Source organism: Buteo buteo, chromosome 5, assembly GCF_964188355.1.
Source record: "Buteo buteo chromosome 5, bButBut1.hap1.1, whole genome shotgun sequence".
In the NCBI taxonomy this organism is placed as follows: domain Eukaryota; kingdom Metazoa; phylum Chordata; class Aves; order Accipitriformes; family Accipitridae; genus Buteo; species Buteo buteo.
Window position 1 is genome coordinate 32,192,884 of NC_134175.1, and position 13,656 is coordinate 32,206,539.

Sequence of the window (13,656 nt, forward strand, 5' to 3'; positions counted from 1 at the left end):
AGGCGGCTGGTTTTTTTGAGATTTCAGCACCGCTCTGTAATCTGCCACTATAGGGCTGATAAATCATACAATTGTTTTTTCATGTACGTTCTATTTACAGCTGTTAGGCCAGGTAGAACTATCTCTCTGCAGGTATTTATCATGAAATGAGGTAAAATAAATGTATTTTTGAAGCCCTTTGCCAGAGAACAAAACCTCAATGACTTAAAGGTTACTAAACACTTTTTACATTCTGTCCCTTTCTTGTGCATGTACAAACACACACACATACACACACGCCCCCTCTCTCATGCAGAGAGTGATGAAACTCCTTTTCTTACATTTGGAGTTCTGACCTGCACATGGTATTTTTGCAAGCTTAATTGAATTGCATGTTAATGATTAATCACCAGTGTAGCTCTTTAGCAAATAAAACCTTTACCCCTTCAATTTTAACATCTCTAGGAACACCAGTTTGTCAGCCTCTGGCCAACAGTTTAACAGATAGAACTAGTGTACAAGAGGCACAGTAACCTCAACTAACATTTTGCCATTCTGAACACACTCTGCGTACAGTCAAGCTAATTTGCCATAGCATATGCTAATGACCTGTTTTATCTAATGAGTGAAATAATCATCCTTTTAGCTTGCAAAGTACACTGAGGACAAAAGAAATTTGAATGTATATTATTTTTAATATTTTCCTCAAACTATACTAATATTAGGAAGAAAGTCAAAATATAAGTTTGGATACTCTGTTTGCATAGTTACAGAGTACAATGTAGTTTTGATTTTCCCTGTAATTGCATATCTGTAAAATAGCTTGTGTTTTATCTCTACACAGTTGAATAGTTAGGCGATTAGATGTGGTCAAATACTGCAATTGTAATTTTTTTAATATGTTGCAATAGCTGGGCTTTTTTATTATTTGATTTTGTGTCTTGTGTTCAGAAGCTTGTGAAGTTTAGCAACTGCTGAACATGACCATGAACAAACCGCCCATGAAATAGATGTCTAAATCTGACTAAATCCATTCTGTAAGGTTCTGAAAGGCCATAGTTTTATTTCAAGTTCACTAGCAGTCTATATGTTGATGAAGTCTACTTGAAAAACTGATTCTTTTAGTGATTTTATTTTTCTTATTTAAAAATTTTTTATTGGGTGAGTAGTATTAACTAGGTTTGTAGCTGAATAACTTATGACTGCAGATCCTATAGAGGTATCATTTCTGAGCAAAAAAAAAAAAAAAGACCTTCAAAAACATGCTGGATTTACTACAAGCCTATCTGCAAACTCAGAAATTCCAGGTAAGGAGTTGGGGGTGGAGAAAGTGTCTTCTGAAAGGAATTTAAGTAGTCTAGTAACTGGAAAAGAAGAGGACGTCTGGTTTTGACAGGATTAATATTTATTTCTGCAGAGCTGATACTGGTTTAATACTAAATGTTAATTAGAACTCCAGGAACTGATCTTCCACTAGCTGCTGGAGCTGGAAACATCATACGCAGCAGCATGTCAGATAAACAGCTTGGGGCATAGGAGAGAAATAGCCAAAAGAACTTTGCATCCCATCCAGCTCCGTATCGTGTCCTGGGGTACTTTGCTATCAGGGCATGTTCCATGCATTTTATGACCTTAGAAATATCAGAGTCACACAGTCTTTTCACTGATGATCTTTGAGCTTTTATATCTGCAAAGAAGAAAATAAACCTGAAAGCATTTATATGCAACATGCTCTGCAAGAGTATTCTTTATATTCAAAGGTTTGGCCGCAGCTTCAGGCTTGCTTTAAACTACTGGCTCAAGTATTGAGAGCAGTATAGCTACAGCAAAGCAGAGACCAGAAAGGCTGCGGAACACGCAAAAGCCTGGTAAACAGAAACCTCCCTGGCCCGTATTGTGAGTGAGATATTCCCTAGAGTAAGTGCAGCGTGACACAGCACAACTTTTCAGATATCAGTAAGCCATAAACTTAGCATATGGTCATAGCAATTCATTCCCCCTGGGCATTCTGCCTCTAAGTATAGAGGGACTAAGGATGGTAGCATGACATCACATCTTACTGATCTTATATGGGAACTAATAGCACGGGCCTCATCTAAGATACATGTAGTCCAGAACAGTCAGCCATGGGTTCTTAACGAACGTTAATGAAGCCCAGAAAATGGTCACGGAATCACAGGTTGGTTGAGGTTGGAAGGGACCTCTGGTCCAACCCCCCCTTCTTAAGATGGGTCACCTACACCAGGTTGCCCAGGACCATGTCCAGATGGCTTTTCAATATCTCCAAGGATGGAGACTCCACAACCTCCCTGGGCAACCTGTGCCAGTGCTTAGTCACCCTTACAGTAAAAATGTGTTTCCTGATGTTCAGCAGGAACATCCTGTGTTTCACTGTGTGCCCATTGCCTCAGGTCCTGTCCCTCGGCATCACTGAAAAAAGCCGGGCTCTGTTGTCTTTACAACCTCACTTCAGGTATTTATATATGTTGATAATATCCCACTGAGCTTTCATACAGTCCCTTTTCTACTTACATTCAACAAAGTATTTTTCTCCATAGGAGTCCCTGATCTCAGGAGTCAGTCTGTTCCAAAGTCTTAAGAGGTATTTCTCGATGACATCTGAATTAACTACTCCTGCCTTAAAGAAACCATGCTCAACAATGCTTACTTTCACTCCAAAATGCTGCATCTCTCTCCTAAAAGAAACAAAACCAAACAATCACCATCCTTGACCACCCAATAATGGCAGAACCATTAAATATATGTAAGTTGAAAGTCTGTCACATAAATGAATATTTAAGACTTTGATTCTTATCTTCAAATGTCAGAATGATTTTGAGATGTTCAAATTAGCTTCACAGCAATGTACCCGTCCTGTAAAAGCACAGCAGGCAATTAACTCTGAGGGAAAAAAAGTAGTGTCAGTTAGATTCACAGCTTTCTGTGTGGTTTATGTTGGACTGATGCAAAGGATGCAGCAGCCAGCTGCATCTTAGCCATGTATTATCAAACTAAAACTTTTGACTATTTCAAATGCTGTGTTGCATTGTTTCGGCAGGAACAGATTATTAAAGTGCCTGGGAAAAAGTAGAAGTGAGCAAAACCTTTCAATTGGATTAGAACTTTATTCTCCATTGTATGGTTAAATGGTGATGGTGAAGAGATTAAAGGTTAGTGTGTTTTCTGGTAGCCTGGTTCCCTCTATGTAATTTTGAGTTGCAATGCAACTCCTTTGGGATGAAAATGGCCTCTTTGTTTTGCTGAGCAGCTCAAGAAACCCAGGCAATTACATTCCAAAGTGTGCAAAGGAATGGACCATCTATACAATAGCCATTATATTTCCTTGGGGCATATAATTTCTTTATATGAGCATTCATAATGGTTTGGAACCAACTTTCCTAGTCCTTGTGAAGACTTGACTCGCCGGGCTGGGCCTTAGCCTTCTCAAGGCAGTACAACAAAACTGGCTTCAGTGAAGGTTGTGTAGCTTAATTTTCTGAAGTTATGAGTACCTTTGGTAATGTGGTTGCTGCCTGGAATTGCCTAGCTCAGATTGTTGTGGAGTATTAGAGCAAAATAAAATGGGTTGTAAATAGGCAAGTACAACTGAGTACAACTTGCCCAGGAAACCCTGGGTGTCTGACCAGGTTATCCTGTTGATTTACATTTTGTGTATGCAGTGGATTCACATGCCCAAAAGCTGCATGCTAGCCATTTGTCCAGGATATGAAAATTTTTCCCACTGCAGTTTCCTGGTGAGTCTGTTCATAGCACAGAAGATTGAAATCCCAAACAAGTGACCAACATCCTTTTATTTTCCTTTCCCCCTTTAGGCAAGATTTCCAGAGAGAAAACAAGAGGGGCAAACATAGAGTCACCCTTCCTCAGCACATCTGGAATCTGTTCTTGGATCCATGCATGTATTTCTAGCTACTCACCGTAACGTGTCAGAGAAAGCTTCCATGCCCCATTTGGACAGTGTGTAGCCACCCCCTACAAAAGCTGTGAGGCCTTTGGTGTTAATTAGATTGACTACTCTTCCCTCAGCTTTTTTCAGGAGTGGCAGAAGCTTGAGTGTGATTTCAATCAATCCCAGCAGACTAACATCCAGCACTGAGTGGAAGTCTTCAATCCTCAGCCAGTCAGTGGGTGCTATAGGTGGTGTTTCTTCAGTGTTGCTCACCAAGCCAAAAAGCCCTAAGAGGATTACAAACCCATTTATTTCAGTATGTGGTAATATCTTACCCTAGAGTTTCATATGTAGCATTGGGAACTAAGCACACAGTCTGCAAAAACTTCAGTGAGAGGAATTCAGTTGTCTGGGGTTTGCTTGTATGATCTACTCTGTACACCTGGCAAAATTTGCTGAAGGCCTTAGGCAATGACTCTAAAAGAGCATGGGTAAAGTATTAAAGGAAAACTATTTTGGTTGGAGATATGGGCCATCATACCGGGCTTTATTATCCAGAACTGCTCAAGTATGTGGGCTCCTAATACACACTTACATTCTTGTGAAAATCAAATAGTCTACATAAAAGTGGAGAGACTGACTTTTCTGGGTTGGGGTCTAAAGTTCTGAACCAGACATGCAGTATTAGTCAATGCTTCTGAAAAATATTAGCTTAACCCTCTGTATTGATAATGCTGCTTTACTACCTTGTAAATTACTTGAGGAACTTTAGATAAATAGTGACACTTCCAAGAGTTTGCTGAGGACAGCCTGCACCTGAAGGGAGAGGCCGAAAGTCCAGTACTCAGCCTCTGTAAAGAGTTTCTCAGACTGAGGTGACAGCAGTGGTTACACTGACCAGGAACGTGTGACTTTCCACAAGCTGGAAGCAGGGGCCTGCCAGAGGAGGTAAGTGCTAATAATTATGTTGTCCTTGCCCTCAATCACTGGATTCAAGAATGGTCTGGAACGCTCATGATGAGGCCAACAGTGTTTTATAAGCTTTGAGGAGAAAGTCCTACTGGTAGAAGGTATGTGTTTTGCTGTTTTAGCTAGTTAATTAATTAACAAGCCTATTGAATATTTGGTATAACTGTGTGTTACAGCTGGTAGTTGCAGTGCTGCAATCCCCTTTGGTGGCCTTTAACAATGTCTAGTCTGAGCTAACGGTGCTGAGAAAGAAACATGTTGAATAAATTTACCACGCAGATCTTTTTACCACCCTTTGCCAAAATCAACACTTAAGTCTTGTTCTTTAACTCCACTCGTAGGTATCCAAGTGTCCTGGTGTCGGCTGGATAGAATTAATTTTCTTCCTTAGTAGCTGGTATAGTGCTGTGTTTTGGATTTTGGATGAGAATAATGTTGATAACCCACTGATGTTTTAGTTGTTGCTGAGCAGTGCCTACACTAAGTGAATGACTTTTCAGCTTCTCATACTGCCCTGCCAGCGAGAAGGCTGGGGGAGCACAAGAAGTTGGGAGGGGACACAGCCAGGACTGCTGAGCCAAACTGGCCAAAGGAATATTCCATACCATGTGATGTCATGCTGAACAATAAAATGGGAAGGAGTTGGCTGGGGGTTGGCAGCCCACCGCTGGGGGACTGGCTGGGCATCAGTCAGCGGGTGGTGAGCAGTTGCATTGTGCATCGCTTGGTCTGAATATTCTTTTATCATTATTATTATTTTCCCTTTCTTTTTTTGTCCTATTAAACTGTCTTTATCTCAGCCCACAAGTTTTACCTTTTTTTCCGATTCTCTCCCCCATCCCACTGGGCGGGGGGTGAGCAAGCGGCTGTGTGGTGCTTAGTTGCTGCCTGGGGTTAAACCATGACACCAAGGACAAACTCTTCCTCTTTTAGACAAGTGCTCAGTGGCATGATAGCAGTAGTGGGAGCTACCTATGTAACAACTCTAAGAAAACTGGCTGAAAGGGCAAGTGTTTAACTGTTGCAGTCAGTGCAATTGTTGTTGTGTACATTGCAAAAATCGGGCTTACTCAGCCATGCAAAACCACTCTTCTGCTTACTACAGGAGGGCTGAAGGAGCCCTGCAGCAGCTGTTTTTAATTGGGTGGACTGGTTTTATTGTCAATAAAGTTCCTTCTGGTACCAGTTAGGACCTTCCCCTGACTGAGATTCTTCAACTGCACCAAAAAGAGTCTGAAAAACACACCTGGGAATGATCTGGTTTTAAAAGACAGAGCAATTGGATTTTTAGGCACCCTGTTGGTAAAAGCGAGGGGAAGTCCAAAAGTGTTGCTGGAGAGAATCTCTTCGAACTGGGAAATGACAGAACTGAGGACTGAATGCGTTTCATCAGTAAGATGAAAAATGCCTCTTTGGAGAGTGGAGAGGCACCAGAACTTTTAGCTAGACCAGATTTGGTTGTATTGAATCATTTTTCTGGGAAATTACCTTGCCACTTACCCTTGCCAGCTGTCTCTTCGGTCACAAACACCACAGCCCTGGCAATGCTGTTGGAGTCAGCTAAGTTCAGGTTCACTGTCTTCAGTGAGAGTGAGGAGCAGGACTGTAGCTCTATTCTTCCTTTTTCTGTGGCACATGCAGCAATGACACAAAATCCCCTTTTGTCAAGCCATTTAGCCAGTGAGTTTCCAAGTCCAGTGTCACAGCTTGTTATGAAGACATGCTTTCCATTCAGGTTTCTCACTCTTTGACTGTCTCTGATGAGCCAGTAAATGACAAGACAAAGTATGGAAGCCAAAATTGCTACGTGCAGTGAGTCTGAAAGTGAGACCTACAAGCAAATAAGTTAATGATCTAGAAATGCAATGAAGCAAATGTGCTCAGCCAATCCCCCAACTTCCTCAGACACAATTCCCGTAAGGGGCTTTGTTTCTTCTCGTTGCAGCCCTTCCAGCTCACTGTAAGTTAGGGGAGAGCAGGGGTAGAAGCTTTGGCTCAATGTGATCGCGATCCATGAATAATATGTGCCTTGACAAAACCTTCCCTATCTTCCTTTTCAAGAGATTTCCTCTGTTTTCAAGCTTTGCTGTCCAATCTTTCTAGTCAGCCCTGTCCTTTCAGGATGTTTCAGGCTGAAAGGAATGACTGCATCAGTTCTCACAGTAGTGTCTGGGTTTTTTTTGTGGACGTTGGTGATTATTTGTGCTAATACTGGAGAGAAGAATTCCTCTGGGAAGAAGGATGACTCTCTTTGACCACCTGTATGATGCCACCCAGGCTGCTCTTCTAATCTGCAGCACAGAAGCAGAGTGACCCCAAGAACAACCAGAAAAGCTTAAACTGTAGTGGTGGGTCTGATGACTAATCTGGTATGTGACTCATGTTCCGTGATGGTGAGTGCCCTTAGACAAGGTAGACTTTGGGGTAGTGGCTGAGTCTTCTGTCTCCTTCCTCATTGCCTGTTTAGCACTGATACACAGCACAATAGAATACGTTATACAGGAAGTGTGTTTGTGTAAAGAAATGGGGAAATGCATGGAGATGTTGCCCTCAAAAAGAAAAAAGCACCGAGGGAACACAAGGTTTCCTAACTCTGGTGGGGAGGATACTCTTTGCTTATTCCAAAACTTTTTCATAAATGTCGAATACAGTTGTTGACATCTAAAGTCTTCATGACTGATTAGTGTTTTTCTATTTGTGTTTTTGTTTTGTGGAAGCATTAAACCAAAATAATTCATTAAAGACAATATTTATGGGAAGGCTGGTAAGCATTTCCAGACATCCTGATAAAAAGAAACTTTTTTACAGGTACTAAGCAGGCACCTAGGCTCTAGTTACCTGCATATGTGTAGAGGTGCAGACATCTGGCCTTTAAAATGTGATTGTATTCAAAGAATGAAATGATAGTTTAAAAAAAAAGAATTTGTGATTATTTTTACATCCCAAAAGTACTCAAAGAGGAAGAGGTCTTTCTTCTCTCACTCATAGCTGTCTGAAGTTAAGTATTCATTTAGCTGATTTTTGTGTAACATCCTTGCTACCTTAAGACATGCATATTAAAGGAAGCCCAATGTATTAGGCCTGGTTGCTAGAGCCTGTCTGGTGTTCTTGTTCCTACTGAGTTCATGGAGTGATTTGGATTTATTCGGATTCTAAATTTTGCTGCCACCTCACCAAGTAGTAATGGAAGGAATCTCAGAATCTGATAGTGAATGAATGTTGGACTCTCATTAAATAATTAAATCAGTCACATAGCTGATAAATGACAACAAGTGACAACATTCATTGCCCCTTAATGATCCTATTTTACATAGTTGGGTGTCTCAGTAGTCATCAACATGGACTTCTGAGCTACTGATTAACATTCTCTTATTTTAAGCAAATGTATAGAGATAAGAGTTTGCTTCTCCTTCCACTGCAGTCTACAGGGAGGCTCCCACTGAATTCTGGGGTGTTAGATTGGTCCCTGGGCTCTACTAGTTATTTTAGCAGCCCATCCTACTGTTGTTTTGAGGCTGATGTAATTGGCCCTCTAGTTTGGGTACTTCACTTAGATACCTGGCTTTTTTTTGCTGTAAATGTCCCCGTTAAGTCTCACAAGGATTGCAGTGTTCCTGAATGTGTGCACTTTGGAATCATCTTTGTGATGTTTCACTGAGTTGGTGACGTTTATTTTCTGAGAGGACTTACAGAGTGTGCCCTGTGACAAAGTGCCACTACAACTGTGTGAAAGAACTCAGGCTAATTGAGATTTCTGTGCTGTAAAATAAAGTCTGAAAACAGGATGTTGCAGCAGTCCATCATAGATACCCCTAGTCCATTTGCAACGATGTGCCAGGCAGTGACATTTCCTTTGATTGCTGATTTAGAATTTGGAGCTGAGCTAGACACAAAGAGAGACAGGAGTTGCTACCAGCAGGCTCTTGTAACCCCCTGCCAATAAATCTCAGCAAGTTACTCATCAAGCTAGTGCTGTGATATATCATTTTAGGACTCAATTAACCTTTTTCCCAATTCAAAATTAAATGAAATAATTAAAGATTTGGGGAAAAGATTAACCTAATTGGAAACAGGAGCTGTAAATCACACCTTCCTTCCTTCCTTGGCTGTGCTGTAGGAAGGAAACAGTGGACAGTCAGCTTGCACTACTGGAAAGCAAATTAAATTTGAAACTGGGCTCTGTGGAGAAGTCCTGGACTGTCTGGCCAGCATGCCTACTTGGCTTCTGTAGGAGAAACACCTGGGACAGCTCTGGTTAGCATTAGTCCCTGTGTTTAGGTAGCAATAATTGGCACAGAAGTGCTGTAAGACAATGGGCTCTAGGGGCAACACGTGACACGGCAGCACTCTCTGTGGAGCCTTGGCTGCTCCTCTGTCCCCTGTCAGCCCTGGGCCAGTGTTCCTAAGGCTGTAATCCCTAACCACCTAGTTCTCTGCGAGTACCAGTGCTCCTTCTCTGATAGCAGATGGACATTTGGTGCTGAGCACCATGGTGGGTTTTGCTCTGCTGGAGTCTTCTGGCAGTATTTATTGTGCTAGATGATGTCATTGCTGCTGGAAGGAGTCTGGGGTCAGAATCAAAGGAAATAGTCAGTGTTAAAGTTTTCTTCCAAGAAAATTGTCTAGTTCTGTAAATGTACAATGATGTTATGCAAAATATTTCTTGTTTAATAATTGTGGAGCACTAAAAAAGCCACTTGTCTTCCAGGGGCATATTGATTTTGAAATAGCTGCCTGGAGTGGCAAAGAGTGTGTTTCCAGAGAAAATGTCAGCATGATATTTCAAGAGTATTGATATATCTTCATAAATATTGAATTCTGATTACTAATGTAGCCAGTAAATAGCTAAAGGCAAATTCTACTTTCCATTAAAACTTTGATATTTGCCTGGCAAATTGAGAACTCTTGGGATAGAGCCTGGCTTCTTATGCCTAGGCAAGTGCCATTTTAAAAGCAATCGATTTTAGAGAAAAGCAGCAATTCTACACCGAGAGCCCTTTAAGATCTGTAGACAACTGCAAAATACAGCATCCCTCTGCTTCCCTGCACTACAGGGAACAGAAGGACATAGACCATATTGAAGGGAGGTGTTATTGTTTTACTCCCACAGCAAGTTTACTTTGGTAGTTGTGCCAAAGAACGTCAGGTTGCGGTGAAGTTTGGGGTCTGGGTGTACTTTGGATTCCTTTGTCTGCCACCGTGCTGGCAGTGCAAACCTCCAAAAGTCAGTGCTCTGCAGTGTGTTAGAGTGACCTGCCAGGCATGTTGAGGAAGAACTGCCAAGGGGAAATTTACGGACTGGGGTTCTTCAGAAACAGCACTCATGTAGCACTCAGTAGAAGGTTTAGATATATCAGACAATGCTCTGACAGATCACCCAACAGCTCTCCAGAGTCTAGGAAGTACAAACTTTAATAATTGGTCATCCTTCCAGACCTACAACCCCCCTGGTCTTCAGTTAACAGATTGAACAAATATGCAGGCACAAACACATCACGTCTACCACTCTTAGGTGAGCTATTCCTGCACATTGCGGGGCTTTGCACTTTTATTTCATGGAAAAGGAGTGCTTTTTCATATGCTGTGTAAAAATGTCAGTGTGATAATTCAGTTTGGTGGTCAACAGGTAACTTAAGATCTTCATTAATATGTCACCTTAAAAGAAATACATCTGCAAAGCCTCCCACTCAGCATTTTGCAGGACATGAATGTAGTCTGGTACAATGGGGGCTGATTTCTTTCTCAGCATGATTGTATCTTTCCTTTCATAGCTTGCACTTCAGATTTTTACCACAACATCGGTAAAAGACCCAGGAAAATAAACCCCTGTAAACTCTTAGGCAACTGACCCAGTAATTGAAAATAAAGGATTAGAGAAAGATTCCAGATGTTGGGAAGAACATTTCTGAGTTAGCAGTTTATTCAGACCCTGTAGGTGCTTAGATAAGCAGCAATTGTTAAAATTACTCTCGAAAGGAAGGAACTGCATGTTCTCTCGTCTGTGCACTCAAAACCAAGTGCTTAATTTGTTCTCTTAGCTATTCTGCAAATGCATATAATGGGTACTGCTCACTATAACGATAGACAGGAGTTCTGGTTTTGTGCCATTACTCACATTCCGGGGAGACATCTGCAAGCTCAGTCTATACCTCCAGGTGTTCACGAGTTGCCTTCACCAGTTATTTCCAGTGTCAGAACAGAAGCAGCCTGTCAAACTCATAAGCTTGTGCACCAAGAACCGCATGGTGATAGTTTCCAAAAATATCTCGCTGTAAATTTTGTGCCTGGTGGTGCTTTCTGATCGCTCTACATTGGCTGACAAGCGTGGCCCCTCTCCCTGCTGTTGATAATGACTTGTGCTGTGATGCTTCTACCTTAGGGACTTACTTGATATTAATCTTCTGTATATGCCCCATGCCTGCCTATCCTACCTATGTTGTATAAACATTGCTGGCTATATATAGTTACCTACAGAGCCTGGGGGACTGTCAAGACTCATTAGAGAGAACTAATCTACTCAGCCAGGAGAGACTGATCTGTGCTTTGTCTTGAAACCAGCAGGAGTCTTTCCATTGATTTAACAGAGCTTGGTTCAGACCTCCTCCTTTTCTCCTGCATGTGAGCAAGTTATTATTGATATGACTTAATCTAAGATACATTCTTGTGTGCAAAAACTTTCAGGGATGAAATTATTTTTTCTAGGCTAGGGGCAGCTTTTTGATCCTAGAAACAAATCAATTGTCTGAGTAACTAAGCAATGATTTTCAAATAAAAGCTCAAATTCTACCAACTGTGCAAACAAAGCTCTACCGTTTGCATGGAAAAGACTCTACTATATGACTGCTAGGCTGCTTGTTTGCTCCCTGGCCCAGAGTCTGCTGGGCACCTCTGATCCAGCTCTGGGTGCTACTGCTTAAACATGTAAGCAGAACTCCTTTTCCCTACTCTTCACGCCTCCCCATTCACAGCACTATGCGGTGCTGGATGCCGCAGGAAGCGAGGAGGCTTGGGCAAAGACCGTTCTCAACAGCAGAATGAATGAATAAGCTTTTTGTGAAAATTGATTTGAAACTAGCTGAATGAGAAGGAAATTAAAACTGGGGAAACCAAGCAAGGTGGTAGCACGGAGCTGGAAGTGATCTGGTCCTGTTCAGTTGAGCGGACCATGGCAATGGCAGCCCGTCCCAGACTGGCTGGTGACACCTCTCCAGCTGCTCCCTGCCAGGAGCTGCAGAGTTGTTAGTTCATCCTCTCCTTGGGGGGCAGCTCTTCCCCCTCCAGTTTCTCTCCCTGCTCATTTTGGCTCGGGCCTGGCAATTCTTGCTGCTTTTGCCACTCCGAGTGCCACACCAGCCTGAGCTGTGGCGTTGGTTATTACTGCGCTTTCAGCACTCTCAGGGCACTCAGGAGATGCGTACAGCTTGCTGGAGACGTGGGGATTCAACAGGTGGCTAGCAGAGATTTCCTCACCAGCACAAGCCTGGCAGATGTGCCCGCTGAGTCTGTCTAGTCCTGTCTGGCCTGATTCAAATGACAGGCTCTGCAACATGGCTGAAATGACCACAAAACAGCACTCCACCAGCATGCAAAGCCTGTTGCAGGGGAACATTCTCCAGCAGTGTCAGGCCAGGAGTCCTGCTATTGTAGGTAGCAATCCTTTGCCACACAACTGTACGAGAGAAAAACATAAGAATAGTTTCTCTACTGCTGATTTTTTTTCTCAGCAAACTGCTTTTGAACTGTAGAAAATAATTTCAAAAAGCTGAATAGATCCTGTTTAGCATCTCAGAAAACACCGAAATGGGGAATTTTTCCAGTAAGTTCCCTTTCTCACAGAGGATCCTCCGACTTGCTCAGAGCACAGCATGTGAGGGAGCTTAACAAAAGAGAAACCATATAAGCAAAGTGTGAGCTCCATATGTAGCTTTCCGTTAGAGAGCTTGGCATGAGACAGTCTTTCATCTGCAGAAAGCAGCAATTGACTGTCTGATTTCCCATTGACTCCTTAGGTGTATTTCATAATGAGATCCCCGAGTCCTAGAAAGGATGTGGAAAAATTACCCTGCTTGAAGCATAACATTGGGGAAGGAAATTTGGTCGTCAAGTGAAAAGCAAGAAGCTAACATTATTCCTGCTGGACAAGTGAGGGTTTTCGAGCACACCTTTGTGTGCTGGCTCTAACAAGCTAACCGAAGCCAGGTGCTGTGGGTGCAGTCCCCCAGGACCTTTTGACCTTGTGGAAGTCATGGGTCTTCTCCTGAACAAGTCCCTTCTAGTCCCTAAAAACATGTGTCTAAATATTCACCTGCCTCATACAGTCTTGTGAGCAGGACAGTTTTTGATAGCCATAGCAGAGCACACTCTGGTTTGTTCATTTCCAGAGGTTGCTGGCTTTTTTTGCTAGCACTTGAGTAAACGAGGCATCTGGTTCTGGGAGAGAAAATGCCAGCAGAATCTGGCCCTTCATACAGTGAGAAGTAATACATTGAGCAGCTCTTATTTTTCCTGCATTTCTAATGTAAATAATATATTTACAGCTACTGTGTCCTGTCCCAAATTCTGTTTGTATTGTCCTTTTAAATGTTAACCTTCACAGTGCTAGGGTCTCAACAGCAGCTGACAGTATACTTGTGGTCTGACAGGGACTGAATTAAACCAGCCAAACTGTAATTTCTAAAGATAAAGACCAGAACAGGTGGTGTCATTTCATACTTTCTCTGTTTCCCTAATCACTTTTGGCTGAGTAATCTTGGTGGGGAAAAAACCCCACTTTCGCTTCTAGAAAGGCTCTGTGTGAA

The 13,656-nt window shown here is 42.2% G+C and overlaps 1 protein-coding gene across 1 annotated transcript; it reads right to left on the reverse strand.

The window, feature by feature from the left end:
- Positions 1 to 1,415: 1,415 nt before the first annotated feature.
- LOC142031299 (retinol dehydrogenase 7-like) lies at positions 1,416 to 10,988 on the reverse strand. Its single transcript, XM_075028518.1, has 5 exons — positions 10,974 to 10,988; positions 6,359 to 6,689; positions 3,918 to 4,176; positions 2,512 to 2,675; positions 1,416 to 1,666 (listed from the first exon to the last, which is right to left on the reverse strand). The coding sequence occupies exons 1-5, from the start codon at positions 10,986 to 10,988 to the stop codon at positions 1,416 to 1,418; spliced, it is 1,020 nt and encodes a 339-aa protein (XP_074884619.1).
- Between the last annotated feature and the right edge of the window lie 2,668 nt (positions 10,989 to 13,656).

Coding starts and splice junctions, on each gene's coding strand:
- LOC142031299 (XM_075028518.1), bottom strand. Junction 2,676..3,917: donor GCTTTCTCTGACACGTTACG/GTGAGTAGCTAG, acceptor TGTTTCTTTTAG/GAGAGAGATGCAGCATTTTG. Junction 1,667..2,511: donor AGAAAAATACTTTGTTGAAT/GTAAGTAGAAAA, acceptor TCTTCTTTGCAG/ATATAAAAGCTCAAAGATCA.